At 43.4% G+C, this 21197-nt stretch overlaps 1 protein-coding gene across 1 annotated transcript in view; it reads left to right on the top strand.

The window, feature by feature from the left end:
• CDS2 (CDP-diacylglycerol synthase 2) overlaps nt 1-21033 on the top strand; it is an 83614-nt gene extending 62581 nt beyond the window's left edge. Inside the window, exons 3-13 of the mRNA XM_037810988.1 lie at nt 753-849; nt 1616-1713; nt 4712-4851; nt 6406-6464; nt 7135-7217; nt 9088-9175; nt 9701-9769; nt 10700-10852; nt 12380-12499; nt 12979-13082; nt 13338-21033. Coding sequence (XP_037666916.1) covers nt 753-849; nt 1616-1713; nt 4712-4851; nt 6406-6464; nt 7135-7217; nt 9088-9175; nt 9701-9769; nt 10700-10852; nt 12380-12499; nt 12979-13082; nt 13338-13470 — 1144 coding nt within the window. The 3' untranslated portion in view covers nt 13471-21033. The remainder of the gene's footprint in view (nt 1-752; nt 850-1615; nt 1714-4711; nt 4852-6405; nt 6465-7134; nt 7218-9087; nt 9176-9700; nt 9770-10699; nt 10853-12379; nt 12500-12978; nt 13083-13337) is intronic.
• Nucleotides 21034-21197: the final 164 nt, after the last annotated feature.

Genomic DNA, 21197 nt, shown 5'->3' with positions numbered 1-21197 from the left:
GGTTAGAATTTTTGTCATTTGAGATTCTGGCTCTTCAAACACCAGCTATGTGGTTAGATATCCCCAAAACATTATCTAAAATTACTTAATTTGTGTGCTCCCTACTTATCTCTTTGAAAGGCTATATTGTACAGTGGTAAAGGGCTTGGATTCTGGAGCCAGATCTCCTGAATTCACATCCCAGCCCCTCCACTTGCCAGTTCTGTGGCCTTCTGCACCTCTGTTTCCTCATCTATACAAGCTAGTTCTTTTGAGACTTGAATGAGTTAATATAAAGTGCTTAACAAAAGTGCCTGATGCATGTTTGTGGCAGCTGTTACTATATTTAATGTTATTATCACTCTGATGTTGCAGGGGCACCACAATATAGGATTCTGCTGCAGGAAAAATGTTTATATTTTTTCTTCAGACAGAGATGGGCCATAGAAGCCACCCAAGTCAATTCAGAAGCAGAGGGCACCATGTTTCATTTGGGTTCTTTACCTGATTCCCTTTGTTTAGACAGTAAGCTGGTGTATCTTCCTGTAGGCCTTGGCACACTGCTGAGTTTGATTGTGGGTGAGGTGATGGCTTTGTGGCCCTGCTCCCACCAGCACATGGCTGCTGTCCACGTCAGGGTGAAGAAGGTGTTCCGGGAAAGGATTGACCTCAGGGTTCTCTAGTCACAGGAAAAGCTATACCCCTAGGGTTTGTGATTCGATCCTTTCTGGGCTCTTCACTGTGTTTTCTCCTTCTCCTCTTCTCTAACCTAGATGGAAGAACTGGTGGGTCAGAGGCATCCTGACGCTGGCCATGATTGCATTTTTCTTCATCATCATTTACCTGGGACCAATGGTTTTAATGATGATTGTAAGTGCCATTTGCATACTATTTTAGTTTTGCTTTGTGTTTTTCCTGCAGAACTGGTCTTCTTTTAAATATCAGGTGTCAGGTTGCCTCTGGGAATTAGTGGGAGTCTAGGTTTCTCAGACACTGTCTTAGAACATTGGTAGCTTCTCAGTCCCAGCAGCCACTGGAGGGACAATAGCACAGGCCACTTGTTTGTGGTTGAAGATGTCTTTTCATTTTCAAAAGCGATTTTATTATTCCAGCTGTTTGATTAAACTGTTTTGATGGTGACCCTCTCTATGTTTTTGTGTGTCTCTTGGTTTTGTTCTTGTTTTCCTAGGGACTCACTCATGAGCTTCATGTTTTCATTAAGAAATCTCAGTCCACAGTGTTTTTCTCTCAGTCTCACCTCCAACCCCCATCATGCACAGGGTCAGATTAGTGACAACTGATAGCTAAGAAAAGGTGGTTTTCTAATATCTGTATTCAAAATCAAAAGAGAAAGGATTGATACCTTGGAGGTTCTAGAATAAAAAGTTAATTGAAACAACAGTTGTGTGTTTTTATTATGGGAAATTGGATCTACTTCCTGTGACATAAAGGGCTACATTGCCATGTGGGATGGTGCAAAAGAGAAAAAGGTGGAATAGTGCAGAATCACTGTAGGCAGGGAGTTTTCCTTAAATAAAATGGTTTTTCTCAAAAGCCATGACCTGTTGATTTCTGTTTATAAAGATCATAAGGACTGGGGAGTAAACGAGTGGTCTAATTTTTCTGTGTCCTATAGGTAATGTGTGTCCAGATTAAGTGTTTCCATGAAATAATCACTATTGGCTACAATGTGTACCATTCCTATGACCTGCCCTGGTTCAGGACCCTCAGCTGGTAAGCTCTCACAGATTTGGGTGACAAGTGATTTGTGGTGGGTATTTACAGTGATGATGGCCACAGACTTGCACAGCACCTCTGAGGCCAAAGTATTTCATAGACCAGGCTTTGCAGCTGGATACCAGGAGTCTGGAATCCTCCTCTCAGGAAACCAGACTGGCCGCATCTGTGGCCACATTTATCTTGGGATTTGGGTTACTTAGATGCTATCTGATGGCTCCCTTTTCCTGGATCACTATATTTTCCATGCTGTAGTATCTCAGCTTCCCACTAGACTTCTGGTGCTGGTGTTGTCATCTTGGGAACTTGGTTTTCTCATCTCTAAAACAGATGGTTGGGACTTAGTGGTTTTCAAACTTTGATTTTGGAGCCTAGTTCATTGGGGGTTCTTTGGGTGCCAGAGTGGGTAGGAAAAAAGGCTGAGTGGATAGGATCTGGACTCTTCCATAGAAACTCTGCTTTCTTTCTTCCCTAGTGTGCCGGTTTGAGTGTATTGTGTCCCCCAAATGCCGTTATCTTTGTGGTCTTGTGTGGGGCAGACGTTTTTGGTGCTGGTTAGAGTTGCTTGGAATGTGCCCCACTCAGCTGTGGGTAATAATCATTTTGATGAGATGTTCCCATGGAGGCATGGCCCCACCCATTCAGGGTGGGCCTTTATCTGTGGAGCTATATAAATGAGCTGACTCGGGGGGAGGAAAGAGAGTGCAGCTGGGAGTGATGTTTTGAAGAGGAGCAAGCTTGCTAGAAAGGAAAGTCCTGGGAGAAAGCCGTTTTGAGGCCGGAGCTTTGGAGCAGATGCCAGCTGCCTTCCTAGCTAGCAGAGGTTTTCTGGATGCCATTGGCCATCCTCCGGTGAAAGTACCCGATTGCTGAGGTGTTACCTTGGATGCTTTGTGGCCTTAAGACTGTAACTGTGTAGTGAAATAAACCCCCATTTTATAAAAGCCTATCCGTCTCTGGTGTTTTGCATTCTCTAGCATTAGCAAACTAGAACACCTAGGCAAGGGCTCTGTTGCTTTAAAGTAAAAACGAAAACCTGTAGAGTAGATGATTCCTGAGTCCCTTCCTGATATGACATTTTCTGCTTTATTGTTCATGGTGTTACCACATGGTGACATTTGACCAGAGCACTCTGTGTTGCTAAGAAGTCTTGGGGCAGATATGGGCCTTCTCACCTTGTTATGCCAGCACACAGGGTTGATTCCATGAGTTAGCCAGCTGGAGGGTAGTGTTTTGGGCCCCAGCAGGTTGGTTCTGGCCAAGGGAGCTGTTCTAGTTTGCTAATGCTGCTGGAATGCAAAACACCAGAGATGGATTGGCTTTTATAAAAGGGGGTTTATTTGGTTCCACAGTTACAGTCTTAAGGCCATAAAGTGTCCAAGGTAACACATCAGCAATTGGGTACCTTCACTGGAGGATGACCAATGTTGTCTGGAAAACCTCTGTTAGCTGGGAAGGCATGTGGCTGGCGTCTGCTCCAAAGTTCTGGTTTCAAAATGGCTTTCTCCCAGGACATTCCTCTCTAGGCTGCAGTTCCTCAAAAATGTCACTCTTAGTTGCTCTTGGAGTGTTTTTCCTCTCTTAGCTTCTCTGGAGCAAAAGTCTGCTTTCAACAGCCATCCTCAAACTATCTCTCATCTGCAGCTCCTGTGCATTCTTCAAAGAGTCCCTCTTGGCTGTGGCAAGCTTGCGCCTTCTGTCTGAGCTTATATACTGCTCCAGTAATCAAGACCCACCCTGAATGGGTGGGGCCACACCTCCATGGAAATTATCTCATCAGAGTTATCCCCTACAGTTGGGTGGGTCACATCTCCATGGAAATACTCAAAGGATTCCAGTCTAATCAGCACTAAAACGTCTGCCCCCACAAGATTGCATCAAAGTACATGGCTTTTTCTGGGGGACATAATACCTTCAAACTGGCACAGGAGCCAACGTACTCAAACCAGGCTTGGATGCTTCCCCATCACCCAGCAGCACTAGCTACCTCCCCCCCTCCAGAAGAACCTATGATTACTGTCTGGATTAAGTGTAGGTCTCTCTTGTGTCTGTTCTTTGGCTAAAAGCGGTATTTTGCATTTTGTTAACGTACTAAGGAGGTCTGAGCCTTACCCTGTAGCTGCTTACCAAAGACGTTTCTCCGACATAACAGAAAATAAACCTAAAGTGGGGAGTTCTTGAACTTCCACAACTTAAACAAAAAAAAAATGGGCAAGAGAAATTCTCCACTCTTTCCCTCATCTCAGGATCCTTGTCTTGTGTATGGAATGGCAGATGCATGGTTGCATCCTTGGAAGCACATTGGACCATAGGGGTATGAGCTATGTCTTCTCCCTTTAAGGAGCTCCAGTTGAGAGAGGATATATGCAAGGCAAGAGTTAAATACTAGTGGAAGGGTTACCTGTCAGCCAGGCTTCACAGAGGGAGATGATTTGAGGTTGGGCGTAATTAATTGTGAGGTGAAATGAGCAAATGCTACTTGCTATAGAAAGGCAGGGGAGGCAGATACCATGTTAGGTTATGCAAAGTTTTGTGAAGAAAATAGTATTTTAGCCTTGAGTGACAAATGGATAAATGGAGAGGATGATCCAGGCAGGAAGAAAGGGCAGCTGCAAAACAGACAGTGGGAATGTGGAAATAAATGATTTTGATGGGAGTGAGGGATTCCTATTGGAAAGTGGAAATAGGACTGGGGAGGCAGAATGAGGCACATTTTGGAGATCTTCTTAGGGTTCGAGTGCTCTACAAAAGCACTCTACAAGAGGGGTAAAAACTCAGCTCCAAGTTTGATGAACAGAGAATGAATGAAAGCTGCCACAAGTTTCTAGATAAATTCTCACTGATAGTGTCACCATAGAAAGGGAACCATGATCTCCTGTTCCCTCTGCGAGCTATCCTGGAGGTCTTGAGGTGTGGTAGGACTCACCTCCTCCCTGTAAGGGAGGGATTGTGGTCTCCATGTGGCAGTGATGCAGAGATGTGTCTTTGTTTACAGGTACTTCCTACTGTGTGTAAATTATTTCTTCTATGGTGAGACAGTAACAGATTACTTCTTCACTCTGGTCCAGAGAGAAGAGCCTTTGCGGATCCTCAGTAAATACCACCGATTCATTTCCTTTACTCTCTATCTCACAGGTATGCATTGTGTGGTTCCCCAATAGGTGTGTGTCTCGTTTTTGAATGTGTGTTGAGTAGGATTAGGGAATTTCTTGGTTAATGTAAAGTTTGATGACCTTAACTCTGACCATTCAGGGGAGCAGAGCTGATGGTTCTGTCTTAGCCTGTGCTGTAGCAGTTCTCTACTAATAAATAAAAGAAACAGAAATGGAGGGGTTTATATGGTTTTGGAGGAACTGTAGTTTGTGTCACCTGTCCTGTCCTCCACTCTCAGTTGAAGGACAGCATAACACAATCCTCTTGGCAGAGTCTGCAGTGTGACAAAAATCATCCAGGAACTTATGTATAAAACCTAGTGACCTTCTATCTCAGAGTAGTTTTCTTAGGAGATGCCATGAGAGACATTGCAGTGTGGTAAACATTTATACTGGATTTAGATTTAAAAAGTCTCTGACCTTTGGGTGGGGTGTTGGGGGGTGTTTGTGGGGTGGAGCAGGAACTTAATCTTTCTGTGTCTGAGTTCTTCTGTAATCTAGAACTAAAACTGCAGGGTTACTGTGAGGATTAAATCAGATACATTTAAAGTTGATATAAAAAATAAATAGTAAATAATAAATAATAAAAAATAAAGTGCTATATTACTATAAACCAAGTTAAGACTGCACATTTATTTTAATAATGCTGAACTTTTCAGAGTTGCCTTCAAAGCCCATTTGAGGCACAGGAGAAATTTGTTATCATTCATTTTAGTCTGATCTTGTTTTTGATCAGTTTGATAGCAGTATGCAACCCTGTGAATGATACCTGGCTATTAAAATGTAAAATTCATTGCCCAGGGTCTGCTGTCATTGAGGGTAGTCGGGAGCCTGCCTCAGATCCTGAGGGCAGCCCTCCACAAGGGGAGGTCAGGGGACAGCAGCTCACTCATTGGGATAAGTGAGAGGCTTCTGGGCACAACTGCTTTTGAGGCGTCCAGCACACTTGTGGCACTTTCCCTCCTGGAGAAAGGGGGCTTGCAAACATTTTTGCCCCCATCTAGGTCAGCATGAGAGAGATGCCGGGCTTGCTTTGACCCTACTTCAGGTGGATACCCCCTTCCCCAGCCCTATTCTCTAGGACAGAGCTTTGCAAACTTTTTCTTAAAGGCCCAGCTAGTAAATATTTTAGGCTTGGGGGCTCAGTTCTGCCATTGTAGCCATAGATGATAGGTAAATGAATGGGCATGGCTGTGTTCCAGTAAAACTGTATTTGTAAAGACAGCCAGCTGACCTGGTTGTTGTTTACCAACCCCTGCTCTAGGAGCAAAACATTCCTATCTGGTGAACAGTGTCCTAAATTGATGTAATCTGCAAGATTTTAAAATACTGCCTTCTGTTGATTGTCCTAAAGAAGTCATTTTCTCCCATTTGCTTACCTGGATAACTACCCCCTACTCCCCAATTGTGTACTGGCTAATTGCTGCCAAGAAATTAGCCAAAGGACTCCTTAGCACAGCTGAAGGAAATGACTAGGAGGACAAAGATAATGCAGGATATGATTCACTTTGTCCTTTCTCCTCCCTCCTCAAACTAGGATTCTGCATGTTTGTGCTTAGTCTGGTCAAGAAACATTATCGACTGCAGTTCTACATGGTAAGGGAAATGCATGTGTGTGTGTGTGTGTGTGTGTGTGTCAGAATTCTTGGCTTAAATGAGATTCTGTGCAGAAACTCAATAGGCCTTGCAAACTTTCTGTAATAAATCAACTCTGGAACACAGTCTGTTCTCTATGCATCCAGAACCTAGAGCATGAAGGAAGAGGGTTCATTTTAGACTTCATGCTCTACTTCTGCCTAGGCCCAATAACCATTACATCCTAAGCAACCTTTCCACTAGGACCTCGAAGGTAGACTCCAGGCAAGGCTCCAGGTGAAGCATCAGGTGTTGTCCATAAAATATGCTGCCTGTTGTATCGCTTGGCATCGATCATTCCCTCTGCCGAGAACATCCCTTCTCTGATTGCCCCAAGTGCTCAATAAATACTTGCTAAGCAAATGAAAAGTGCCCAAACTTTTGGAGCATGAAAGGACTCACTTGGTAGTAGGTACACTCTCCTCTTTGGTTGAATGAGGGTCTGGGGCGTCTGGCTGGGATCACAAAGGGTTATTCCCAGAGGCCTGTTCTGTAGTTTTTCATACCCAACATGACAGATATTTTTCCTATCTGTATCTTAGCAGTTTTCTATTTGGTATTGACTGTTCTTTGAAGTTATTCTCAAGGTACACTGAAAGGTATTGCTTATTGTTTATTTCTTCTTTTGCAGTTTGGCTGGACCCATGTAACGTTACTGATTGTTGTAACCCAGTCACATCTCGTTATCCACAACTTGTTTGAAGGCATGATCTGGTGAGGGAGGCCCATGAGGGGATTCTCCTACTTCCTTAGTGGGTGTTTCTCATGTGCAGATAGGGCTCTTAGCGCTTGCTTTACCTCCTAAGTCAGCGTTTATCACCCTTGACTACATCAGAATCCCCTGAAGAGATGGTTAAAACACAGATCACTCTATCCCACCCCTGAGTTTTTGATTCAGTAGGTCTGGGTTGGGGCCTGAGAATTTGCATCCCTAATACATTCCCAGGTAATGCTGCTGCTGCTGGTCAGGGCCCACACCTTGAGAACTACTATTCTAGAGTAACATGCAGAGAGACATTTAAAGAATCAGAGATGCTGCAGTATATGACAACACTTTTGAAAACCTAGAGGAAATTTTCCTGATTCCTGGCAAGAGTGAACTAGTAAAAATCACAAAGAAGAAAACTTGAATATATCAATAACTACCCAAGAGCTTGCAAAATTAAGAAATCTCACCTGAAAAAGGAGCCAGAATGAATTGGTTAATAGCTGAGTTTTATCTAATCCTTACTACCAAAAGCAAAAAGCATAGGGAGGGAAAGATAAGAATGACACACTGATTTTTTATGATTAAAGGTAAACCATTCCAATTCGCTGTTACTGAGTAGGCTTTATTCCAGATATGCAAGGGTGGTTTCAATGGGAAATCTATCGACCTTGATAGAAATCAGCAGGATGGTTGGAGAAGCTGGGTGATCTTAATGAAAAGGTGAAAGCACATCCTCATGTATATGAGAAGCCCTTGAGAATTGTGTATAAAATGCCAGCCTGTGCCTCTGTTTCCCTGTCCCAGAATGAGGATGCAGTAATACCCAACCCCTGAGTAATAAATTAGTAAATTTGTATAAAGGGCTTAGAACAGAGACTAGCTCATATAAATGTTAGTTTTAGGCATTTTATATTTAACACAATTATAATGATGTGCAGAGTTGTCCAGCTCCTTCCCCTGCTCTTGGAATTTTTGTTTGGTATTTTTTAAGAGCAGCGCATATTAAATCCTCATCCTTAGGGCCAGACTTAACACTTGGTTCTGCAGTGAATAATGTTATAAGCTCTTGTTACTGATTTTCACAATCACCCTAGAATAGAAGAGAGTATGGAGAACAGAGCAGAGAATACGTACCAGAAGCGTTGACAGAGTAAATTATGGGGTGTTGGGAGGTGAATGGAGTGAGGAGAGTACACATACTCTAAACCCTTCTTCAACAAGCAGGAAGTCAGAAAATAGTGCCTACAGTCAATGAGCAGAAAAATGAGATGAATTCTAGTATGTTAAGCAGTAATGGATGAACTGGAAAAAAAAAAAGTGACACTCAGAGAGTGGGAGTGAAGAGAGGAGAGAGATGGTGCCAATGCTGAAACCACCCCCTTCTCCTGGTGGGGAGGGCCAGGTCAGCAGCAGAGGCAAAGGAGCAGTCAAGTTAATAATGAAATAGACGTAATATGTGTTATTTAGAATTGTGAAGGTAACAAGTAGAAGAAGAAAGAAAATTATTAAAAGTGGTTATTTTTGGGAATGGAGATGGGTTGGGGGAAAGAGGGAAAACTTATTTTTTTCCTTTCTTTACAGTTTGAATTTGTGTTATGCACATATATAATTTTATAATGAGAAAAAACAAACAACACTTACAGAATGTTGGCTCTGTTAGTCAGTACTCATTTAGTAAACATCTGAGTGCCTGTGTGCCAGGCACTAGGTGCTAGGATTTGCTTACTTAGTATTTTATTTCTTTGTAACTTATTCCCTCTTAGGTTACAAGTACTTGGTGGGTTATTTTGGTGATTTATGTATGGCATTGTTTTGTGGATTTCATAGGTATTGTCGTCTTGGTAGGATTGATCCTTACTTCACTGTATTTCCTAGGTTCATCGTCCCCATCTCTTGTGTAATTTGTAATGATATCATGGCATATATGTTTGGCTTTTTCTTTGGTCGGACCCCACTCATCAAGGTAAATGGATTACTCTAAAATGAAATATCATGGAGAGGGAAGGGTGGCACTTTCTGTATAAGTACATCACCTTGGGAAACAGAAAATCTAGTTGGTGTGTTTTGTGGCCATGTTTTCATGTTGTCTTGGGGGAAGGCTGGGCTCACTAGAGCTAGTCATAAATTAATTTTAAGAAAAAGCCAAAAGAAAACATTGACAACCACTCACAGGAAAAGAAGAGCTAATAAAGAAAATATGTTTACAGATTATATAGGCACATTTTGGGGGCTTTAGTCTGGATTTGAATGTTGTCATTTAATTAGTATACGGTTTTTAATATATATTTAAGATATTTGAATGACTATCGAAACACAAAGGAAACCATGGGGTTAGATAGGGGACAAGGAAACCAAGCTTGAGGAAATTTTAGAAGGTAAGGTGGTTAACTGTGGCTTTTATAATAGAGAGGCTTTTGTAAGTATTCGTAGTTCCTAGAGCCAGAGTGATCAAAATCCTCTTTGCTAAGAGCTTGCTCTCTGTCCACAGCTCTCTCCGAAGAAGACCTGGGAAGGCTTCATTGGGGGTTTCTTTGCCACTGTGGTGTTTGGTCTTCTGGTAGGTGATGGCTCCTGGCTGGGTGGGGGAATGGGCAGGCCTTACACCCACCTTCAGAGGTCTGACCAGAGGCTAGAGTGTGCTCCTCCCGAGCTCAAGAACTGTCCTGCTGTGTGCTTGTGTGCACAGGGCCATATGCATGGCCCACCCCGTAACTGGCTGTCCTTTATCCTCCAGTTTTCAGGTGAGGGTCTTGGCAGTTGAAAAGCAGGGGCGTGTGCACTTTGCGCTCTGTCTCATGCTTCACCGTGGCAGGGTGACCCTCAGCAGGCAGCGCTCTTGTCCAGGCATTTGCTGTTTCAAGGTCAGGGTGAGAGTAAGGTGTGAGGTGTGGGATATGCTACGCCAACCCAGTTTTCTCCTACATGTGCCCTGCCTGGAGGGGGACAATCTCCCAGACCTATTGAGAGCACCTTTCTCTACTTCTAATCCTCAAGCCACTCTGTCTCCTTTTGGGGGGAGTCTAGCTGTCTGTTAGTGCTGACCTCTCTTACCTTCATTGCTTTTCAGCCTTCCTCCTGGCTGGCTACCCTCGCTGTACCACTCCCCATGCAGTTATCCCTAACCGAAGGGGTCCTGAGGGAGATAGACCACAGCTCTCCTTTCCCCAGATAGGGAGGAGCTCCTTGTGGTTCTTTGCCCAAATTCTTCAGGTCTTTGCTGAATTCTTTTAGGGCCTGGGTGATTGGGTGAGTATGTGTGTATTTATGGTCTGTGGGACCTCAGTGGGCCAGGAACTGGTCTTCTTTGTTTTTTAATTTAGATATAATATACATAGAGGGAAACATGAACACCTGATTTAGCACATAGCTTATAGATAGCAGGGTGCTGGGCACTGTGAGGAACATGGCCAAACCAGGTATCTGCCATCCAGGCGGGATGCTAGAACCTTCTCCTTTGCCTGTCTCTCTCTCTGTTCTTCATCCTCAGCTGTCCTATGTGATGTCTGGGTACAGATGCTTCGTCTGCCCCGTGGAGTTCAACAATGATACCAACAGCTTCACTGTGGATTGTGAACCCTCTGACCTGTTTCGCCTGCAGGAGTACAACATTCCCGGGGTGATCCAGTCGGTCATTGGCTGGGTATGGTCTGGTCGGAGTCGGTCATTGTCACTAACCTGGGGTGAACAGCCTTAGATCCTTAGTGGGCAAGTGACTACAAAGAAAGAACTTCTCACCTCTCTGCCTCCTCCTTCAAAAACAAACAAACAAAGAAAAGATAAAAACTAGTTTCCTCCCTCCCCAAAGCTGTAAAACCCAGGATCAACGGTAATTGTTGAAGCCACTTCATTATGAGGACAAGAGTTGACCTTTCCTCCTTCTATCTCAATTCATTTAGACCACCGGTTCTCAAACTGGGCTTTGTGGACCCCTTGTGGATCCTGAGATCCTTTCAGGGGGTCTATGTGAGGTCACAACTATCTTTATAATAATACTGTGATAATATTTTCCCTTTTCATTTTGTTGACATTTGCTGTGATGGTACAAAAGCAGTGGTGGGTAAAATTCCTGGCGCCTTAGCATGAATTAGGGCAGTGGCATCCAGCAGTACTAAAAGTCATTGGAGTCTTCATGCCACACATTTAAGAATGTCTTTAATAGTAAAATTATTAATTTTATTAAATCTTGACCCTTGAATACACACTTTTATAATATTTTGTGTACCATAATGGAAAGTATGCATAAAATGTTTTTGTCACATGCAGAAGTACAATGCTTGGCTAGAAGAAAAGCACTTTTATCATTGTTTGAGTTGTGAGCTCAACTAATTGCTCTTTAGTTCTAGGAGCATAATTTTTACTTGAAAATAACTGACAAGCCATAGTTATTCAGACTTGGGCGTTTGGCAGACATTTTCTTAATGAATGAAGTAAGCTTTCACTTCAAGGAAAACAACTGATAGTAATTGTTGCCAATGATAAATTTGGCATTCAAATGGGAAATAGAATTTTAGAGAGCTTGTATCTGCCACTTTGAGCTTGACAGCTTCCTGATACTTAAAGACTTCCTAATGAGATCTGTGGTGATGTTAACATATATGGTTTTTTTTTTGACATTATGTAGTAAAATGTGTCTGTATTTGGGAGATTTACATAACTCAGTGAACCAGTATTTTCCATATGTCCAATGCATGGTGTTTCGGTTGTTCTTGGGTAAAATACTGATTCTGAGTGCTAGATAGGCCAGTGGGTTTTAATGTAACAGACTACGAAAAGTTCATTGATCGAGTTTCAGATTCCACATTGCACCTAATGTTTAATACCACTTGTCAAGTTTTGTTAGAGTGTCAAAGAAGAATACGCACAGTTATTTGAGACAACAATGAAAATACTCATCTTTTTTTCAACTACATGTCTCTGTAAGGCTGAATTTTCTTCATATATTTAAACCAAAACAATATATTGTAACAGATTGAGCACAGAATGTCTTAATGTCTTCTCTTAAGCCAGACATTAGAGATTACAAAAATGAAAAAAAAAAAAATCCATTCACTCTTTTCACTAATTTTATTTAAAAAAAATTAGTTTCTTAAAGAAGTTATTTATGGTACAGTGCCACGAAGCTGGGCGTATGAGCATCTTGACTTTTATTTAATTGTGTTCTTCTCAGAAAACCGTCCGGATGTACCCGTTCCAGATTCACAGCATCGCCCTCTCTACCTTTGCTTCACTCATTGGCCCCTTTGGAGGGTTCTTTGCAAGTGGATTCAAACGAGCCTTTAAAATCAAAGTAGGAAAACCTTCTTATTGTTCCTTTTGTTGTTTCCCATCCAGGCTTCTCCTTATCTCACTCTTTTCTTCCTTCTTCACTCATCTTCACCCTTCACCCTTCTTCACCCATCTTTTGCCTTTCTCTCCATGAACTACCATCAGAACACCAGGCTGTAAACCCTATTAGTGTGTGCTCTTCTTGGCCCATGCACTGTATTTGGGGATGGAAGTGGGGATGTTAAATAAAAATAGGCCATTTCTAAGAAAATTCAATTGTTGAATTTTCGGTTTGGTAATACATCTTGCTTTAAAAAAGCATTTTGTAATTTAACAAGATTGTGTTCTATTATAGCCCCAGCGTTTGAATCAATACTTAATTCTCACTTTCTCTTGACTTCAGTTACTTGAGACAGTACCTGGATATTGGGGTGGGACTGTTAGGCTGGGGTTTGGTCATTGGCTGAGCCGAGGCTCACCAGTCCTCCCCACCTCTGACAGGACTTTGCGAACACCATTCCTGGCCATGGAGGCATCATGGATCGCTTTGACTGCCAGTACCTGATGGCCACCTTTGTCAATGTCTACATTGCCAGTTTTATCAGGTACGGTACCTTTATGTCTGAAAAGATGGTGGATTTTTAAGTTTGGTGAAATTCTAGAATTTTAGCTCTAAGTTGAAGTGAAAAAGCACCCCAAACACGCATACAGCTTTTAGTTATTACTATTATGGATTCTCTGTCATCTCACTGCCTTCTGTTAGTACAGAGAAGCCAGAGGTCAGAGCAGCCTCTTGGACAGTCAGGCCTTACAAGTGACCGGACTCCAGCTCAGTGCTTCCTCTTCACGTTGTATTCCAGGGGTCCTAATCCAAGCAAGCTGATTCAGCAGTTCTTGACCTTGCGGCCAGATCAGCAGCTCCACATCTTCAACACGCTCAAGTCTCACCTGACTGACAAGGGGATGCTCACGGCTGCCACGGAGGATGAGTAGGGGCCAGGAGATGGAGAGCGGGAGCAGGACTGAGCGAGGGGCAGGTTTCCAAGGCAAGCCCAATTGGTGTGACTTAGACAATGACAAGGCTTCCACTCACTTTTATTTTTTTTTTAAGTGTTTTTTTTTTCCATTGTGAGTTAAAAAAAAATCTGTATATACAGTCCGTGTGCTTATGATTTGGGTTAAGTGAGTAAACTACAGCTTTGAGTTGGAAAGAAGTCACAGGGATTAAAACCATTTGGGTTTTTTAAACAAAGAAAAATATTTAACAACCCAGAAGACACTGTTGCCCAGCGTGGGAGCATCTACTTGGTGATTCTAGTCTCCATCAAGTGAACTGTTTCTGAACTCAACCAGAGAGTGGGTGCAGATGACCTGTTCAGGGGGAGCCTGCCGGCAGGGAGGAGGCAAAGGTACACGGCTTGAATATCTTTGCTGTACTGGAGAGCTGAAAGCAGGATTGCTGCCTACTTCTCCAGCAATCCTTGCCTTGTTGCTTTGGACAGTTGCCTTCTGCTAGGGTGGAGGAGTGAGGGCTTAATCAGATAAGTGTTTTATCTATACCAAAATTCTGCAGAGTGTAAATGCTGCTTTATAATATGGTTTCACCTTATTTCATCACAGACTGAAAGAAGGTTTCAGTTTTTAATTTTGTAAGAAAGTATGACATTATTTATAACAGTCTGGGGGAAAACACTGTAATATTTTAAGTCTATGCAGTAGGCTGTACTGTAACTGAGCTCTTTCCTACATATTTAAGGCTCAAATGTCTGCTATAGGGCAGTCCAGCTAACTGTGTGTTTTCAGGGACAGTGCCATTGATGTGTGAGCTGTAGACCTACTGTTGCTGATTTGTTTCTGGGAGCATTTCCATTAGGCAGGAAGCGGGGGGAATTAGCTTCTGGTTTGTGCACCCTTTGTCCTACCCACCATGTGGCTGCTGTGTTGTGTCTGTGTATTTGTGTTTAAAAATCTCTCTTATTTCATACAGTGATTTCAATTGAACCATGATTTCTTCCTTTTAGCCACAAAGTCCTGCTTAAAACTATGGAAAACGTAACTAGATTAGAGGTTTGACCATTTTGAAGATTAAATGTATACTTTTTATATACTGTAACCAGTTTAAATGTCGTTTGTATTTTACTGGGGAACCTTTTTTTTTTTTTAAATGTGATTGATTTTTTTCCCCCCCCTCCCTAGATATAGGAGTGAGATTGACTTTGGGAAGACAAGCTCTTTGCCAAGGCAACAAGCAAACAATCAAATGTAGTATAAAAACTTGGTGCCCCCGAGTTAATTATTCTGTGCCATGGTTTTCATTGCCAGTTGAGGGTGCAATGGCTTGTAGCACCTTGGTCTGTGCTGTTTTTTTAATTGACCTGAGGCCTTGTGAAAGCTCAGTGAGTGCACATCCAGACACATCCGGCAGAGGGCAGACCACTCGCAGTGTTTTAGCCCACAGATCACTGCGGGACCCTCTTTATGTATGAGGGATTGAAATACGTCCTTTCTTCTGAACTTCTACTTCCAGTTAAGCCTAGTGGCTTTTTTTTCATGTCCAAGATGCCCTAAAAAGAAAATGTATTCTTGGAATTTTAGTCTGGGCCATGTGACCCTGGACAGAACATCACACTCTTGGTCCATTTTCTGAGCTGTCTTCTAGTTCCACTATTCTGTGATTCTGGCTGAGCAGGCTGATTTCACTAGAGGCTGCTTAGAGTATTGAATCATGTCCTGGGCACCCAAAAAAGCAGGTGCCTTCAGCACTTTGCTAAAAGCTTGTCCTTAAGATGAGTCAGAATCTCAGCAATAAATCTTAAAACAATGAAGTGATAGATAATGAAACAGTAGTTTTCTAATTGAAGAATGAACTTAGATCCCTAAACTAGATTCAGAAGGGTACTTCATTTGTCTCATGTTGCCTCAGGACTGAGGCCCAGCAGCCGAAACCCACTCTTGAGAAGGGCTGCCTTTGGGATTGGGGTGCCAGCAATAGCAGATGGGGCTCATGTTTCTCTGTGGAAGTGGCTGTTGATGAGGCAGGGGTAGGGGTCCCAGGAAGCTAAAGATGGAGATTCACCAGAGCTTTCAGCAGGAAGGCCACTGGGTCAGCTTAGGTTTTATTCTGGTTTCCTAACGTGCTTTCTGGTGAAATAAAAGGAATTTCCTATTCAGGTAGCCAAGGGAACAGCACCATCTTGTGTCCATATAGCACATTGTTTTTCATTCTCCCATTTATTTAAAAATATTTCAACATTACAGATAAGATTTGAGACAGTTTGTCAGATTTTGCTAATTGGCATCACCAGATCTTTTTTTTTTCTCTCCCCAGAAATAAAATGCGACTTTAACAATTGAAGCTCTCTCTGTGCCTTCCCTTGTCACGAGTTCAGTGTTCATCACTCTCAGGCATGGTTTTATGTTTCCCGCTTGTTTTTGTGTTCATAAATATGTAATTCTGTTTTAGAGAATTATTTTTTCCTAATCTGCATTATATACATTCTCACAACAGCCTTCTGAGGTACCTCAGGCAAGAGTCATTAGGAAACTGAGGTGAGGAAGAGTGAGGAAACTAAGGGCCAGGGAAGAGTGAAGGCCTCCCGAGACCACATGGCAGAGTCCAGACTCTTTGCATCCTGCATGCTGGCCTCTAGGACAAGGTCAAGGTCATCTCCCAGCCCCATGGCCTTTGGGAAAGTGGCATAAGTGCACCTCAAACTTTTCACCATTTCTTTTCTCATCTATGGAGGCCTGACCTGTGGTTCTGGTTGGACTTTAAGTTGCTCATAGTACATTAACAAGTGAAATTAGGAGTTGGAAGTCAAGGGTGTCACGTAAACCAGGGAGCATCTGCAGAGGCTCAGCTATGAGCCTAGGTGCCTGTTATTACTCACAGAGGACCCAAGTATTTTCCCCTTTGGATATGCTGCCCCTTTAACTGCACATTTATGTTTTATTCATGAAATGGAAACCCTCCTAAGGCAGCCTGTGGCTCACTTTTTTTTTTTTTTTTTTAAATCGTGTTCCATATTCTGAGCATTTTAGTATCCGTTGTGTAAATACATTTAAACTATATTTACTCGTAGTGCTGTATAGTTCCATAATGTGTGCTTGCAACTTATCTCTTTTCAGAAGATGTGAAATGTAAGTTTTAACCTCACACAGGTAAACTTTAAAACCTTTTTTTATAGTAACCCCCCCCCCCCCGCCTTTGGCTTTTATCCTCTAACTTGACCAAAATTTTGCAAGAAGATTCCAAAATGTATTTTTTTAAGGGAGACTAAACAGACCCTGTGATTTGAGTTTGAGTTGACTAGCTTAGTTGGCTAAAGCCTGATTCTGGATCCTTGAGTTCACATCTTCAGAATGTTAGTGAGCTCCCAGCCAGCTCAGGGCCATCCCTGCCTCTGGACAGAGGTGGAGGGAGTATGAGAATGACTCAGGGCAAAGAACGTCACTGCTTGCTCGGAAAATCAGTCAGCCTGTCTTTGCCACGGGCATATTATTCCATTAGGAGACAGCCTGAGGTTGATTTCCAAGTGAGTTGATTTTTATCACTCTACCAAATGTGGTACATCATTGCCCAGACCTCTTCCTGATTTCATAATCTTTTAGGCTACATCACCTTGTTTTCAAAGTAACTCACATCTGTGCCCTCCTTTCTTGTGCACTGTCGATGTGCTGAAAAAAGAGTGGAGTGGGGAGGGGTCATTTCACTTGGACCCAGGGTTCTAGGTTCAGTTCCTGTTCTACCGAGGAGAGGGGAAGGGAGGAAAGCATAAGGAGTAGATGTCCAGGTGACTGTTGTGTACACAGTACAAGACAGTAAGCCGCAGACAGACTCTGACTTGTGCTTGTCTAGAGCATGGCATTCAGGAAGAAGAGTTGGGACACAAACTACCAGGTCCCCTGAGAGGGGGTTAATTCTTGGTCAGAGCTTCCATGTTTCCATCTGTGTCGTAGACAAAACCAACTTCCTTTTCCCTTTATCACCCCTGACCCAGTTGCCCAGCTTCCAGTTTTTAAAGGGATTAACAGCTCCTACTTCCTGACTTTGTTTTCCTTATTGTGTGGGGTCCTTGGTGCACAACCTGCATAGGGTGCTGGGACTTGGACCCATCGCGATGAAGCGGCCTTCTTTAAGAGCGGTCCTGGATCCACCTCCTCTCAGTCCTGAACTCCTCACCCACATCCCATTCAGAAGATGGATCCCATTCTTAGTGAGGAACGGAATCTCTGCTGCCAACTTTGTGTTTCCATTTGAAGGTGTCTTTACCTTTTCCCCATCCCCCTAATCAGGTTTGTCAAAGCTTTCTTTACTCACTGGGCTCTCAGGTGGGTGGAACTTGGTCTGCTCATGCTTACCCAGGGCCACCTCTTGATTAAGACTTGCATTTGTTTGTATGGGGACCATATTTTCCTAGGCAGAGATTTTAGCTATGAGGGCAGTTTGGGAGGTTTAGCTTGGATGGTGAACTATTGGGGTTTCTAGGACTCGTGGATGGTTTATGAGACTACAGGGGAAGAAGAATATGTAAAGTCTAGAATTTTATGATCAGTGAGTTTCAAATCTGTTTGTTTGAAAACCCTGTCCCTTTTCCTACTCCACCAAATGCCTATCTGTTGAGGTTCTATCTCTATTTATTCTTGAGCTAGTGAGATGCCAGCATCATGTTTATTAATAATAACAGCAAAAATAGTAATAGTAATAGTGCTTAATATGTGCCAGGCACAGTGCTAAGAGTTTACATATATTATCCCTTTTAATCCAGAAAACATTCTCTGGTTAGGTATTGTTATCCCCATTTTATTGATGAGGAAGCCGAGGCACCTTGATTAAGTCTGAGAGCAGTGGTTAAGATGGACTTTGGCTCAGATAGTCCGGTTCTTGCCTGGTCTAGTGGACTTGGCTGCTCTAAGCCTCCACTCTGACCCGTTGGGCCTTATAATAGTACCTTCTTAACAGATTGTTGTGAGGGTTTAATGGGATAATGCATATAAACATTTAGCACAATGCCTGGCACATAGTAAGCGCTCAATAAATGGTTGGTATTTTTGTTGAACTCAGTTGGTAGTTTGAGCCCAGGTCAGTGGATGCCTGAGACTGCATTCCCAGCTGCTCCTCTGCCATCAGTGTGCACCCAGACAGCGTGCTCACGGTCTGGAAGCTTGACCATGCTGTCTTTCTTAGCAAAGCAGTTCAACCTTAATGTATAGGGTCTTGGTGCTTCACACCTCATTTAGAAGGCCACCCTGACAAAAGGAAGTCCTCTGTTCTTGGTGAGAGTGGTTTACGTGAGAGTCTTGCCTGCTTCTTGCTGCCCTGATCTTGACTGCAGATGGCATGGGGGAGGAGACCCTTTGCCCTTGCCAGGGTGGAGCCTCTGCTCCGAGGGCACTGAGGGCCTGTGTGTGACTGTCTCTGGACTGCATTGCCCCCTCTGGCCAAGGGTTGTTCTCTGCACACAGCTCAAGAGCCTGCAGCAGTTCCCTGTACCAACTGACATTTTCAGGGGCCAAGAAAGGTGAGGAAAACAAACCTCTGTAGCAGGGTATAATATAGACCATGGCCTAAGCACTCTGCCCATATCCTCACAACATAAGTCTTGGGTTTTGTGTTTTATTCTTCTTTAAAAGTATTAACAGGATAGAAGCAAGTGACCAGTTGTAAACAGATGATGGGGGTGTTCTGTTGGTTTTAGGTTAACAAAGGGTCAAATGGGTGATTTATAAATGAAAGGCACTGGATGGAATGAAACATGTTTCTTTGAGTTGTCTGAATGGAGATGGAGAGTATGTGGGGTAGAGGATTCTTCACTTTGAAGGAATGGTGTTGTGTGACCCACGAAATTCTCAAACTAATGGAATAATAATTTAGAACTCCTGGCTTGACCATGGATTATTTCTTGGGGCTTATTGGGGAATGATGACCAGATCCCAAATGTCCATTGCTACTATTTAATTAATGGCCTCTACCCTTCTATTAATTAAGGAAGTTATGATTATGTTATGAGTCCGGAAAAAAATGGTCGTGGATGTTTTTACAAGCAGCTGCTGATCCTGGCTTTGCCCACTGGACTTGGGGTTGCCAGGCTTGTCACTTGAGCCCTCAGTGTTCCATCTGATGGACCCAGGCAACTTTTTGTCTACAGAGGAAAAGATTCCCAACTGAGGGGTAAGGGGCTATGGGTCAAAAATGCCCCTCCAGTGGTATCCAGGGACTTAGGCAGGGCATAGCTCTCTGCAGCCCTGAAAGGACTTTCCCTGTAAATAGTGACCAGAGGGTTGAGCTGGGTTTAGCCACCTGGCGATACTGTCCCAAATGAAATTGTATTTGCTAATATCACACACATTACTGTTTTGCTATCAGAATACCTGTTTTCCCACCTCTACTGAGTTTACGTACTAGCTTTGCTGGCTTTGAGCAAAGAAACACCAGAATGGGAGAGGGGTTAAGATTTTTAACGGACAGAATGCATATACATTCTTTGTGTGCTGTTTCCTTTAAATCGTCCATATGCAGAGTGCAGGGATAGGGGCGGGGTGGGGTAGCCCAGAGTAAGAGGATGCCCAAGAAGCCACAAGGGCAGCGGGGGGAGGGGAGCACAGGGGTAGGAGGGTGCTGGGAGTGCTGCAGTTAAGGGCAGAACAGAGACCAGCCACGTGATCGCTAGCCCCTTGATCGCTAGCCCCGTATCCCTGTATCTCATGTGGGTATGGGGACAAGGGAGGGCAGCCGCAAAGGGGACCTCTTGACTGGGCTGAGAAAACCCGTCTGGGGAGATTTAAAGCCTATGGATTGTCTTCTGGAGTTGATTTTTTTTTACCAGGCTCTAATTTTTATTGATGTTTTTAATACCTTCCAAAACAGGAGGGGAAGACCAAAGTGATAGAGGCAGGAGTGGTGCTCAGCAAGCCCCTGTGCTGAAGAGTCAGGGGACTCCTGGTGTTCTTGGGCGAGCTGGGTACAGCTATAGGCATCCTTCCTGGTTCTGCCCACTCTGAGGATCTCCTGAATGTGAAAATTTCCCAAAACATGGAAATGGCCTTACCCCTTTGGGGAACTGTCTGTGCTGGGGGTGCCAGGCAGTGACATGTGGCATATTCCTGCTGATGGTTGTACCACCCAGAGATCAGCCCTGCATTTTGCCTTGGTCCTGCTCCCTCCCTTTTTGTGTATGGTCAAGGTGGAAGTCAGTTGTCCTGCTCTCATAGACTAGGTGTTACTATTCTGTTTTCTTTCCACCCTCAGATCCTGGGTTACCTTGAGGCAGCTCCTGGGTGTGTGTGGAGCCCATGTGGTGACCTTAGGGCCTCCCCAGTTAGGTATGTGCCTGTGTGCTCCTGCTGCACTGTTTAGCCACCTTAGTGTTTCACTATATCGATGTGTTTGTACCACAGCTGACCTTTCTCTGTGCACTGTTTGATCAGTGTTGAAAATTCATGTAGATTCTTTGTAAATGCATTGTCAGAACATGATATACTGTACATTGGAAAGTATTTACCTTATTTATATACCTGAATGTTCCTATCATACAAATAAACATATATTAAATTCTACATTGTGTGTGGACTTTGACTGGGAGGAGTCAGGGTGCAGAAGGGATGTGTTGATTAGACACAGGATGTGGGGGGCTGGTTCTGTGGCACCAGCATTACTCCTCAGCATCATCAAATGCTGCTGACGCTCTCTGCTACTAGAGATTTGCTCTTCCTTCGGCCTT

The sequence above is a fragment of the Choloepus didactylus genome, chromosome 19 (genome assembly GCF_015220235.1).
Source record: "Choloepus didactylus isolate mChoDid1 chromosome 19, mChoDid1.pri, whole genome shotgun sequence".
Taxonomy (NCBI): Eukaryota; Metazoa; Chordata; class Mammalia; order Pilosa; family Megalonychidae; genus Choloepus; species Choloepus didactylus.
This window is presented reverse-complemented; position numbering and strand designations above follow the sequence as displayed.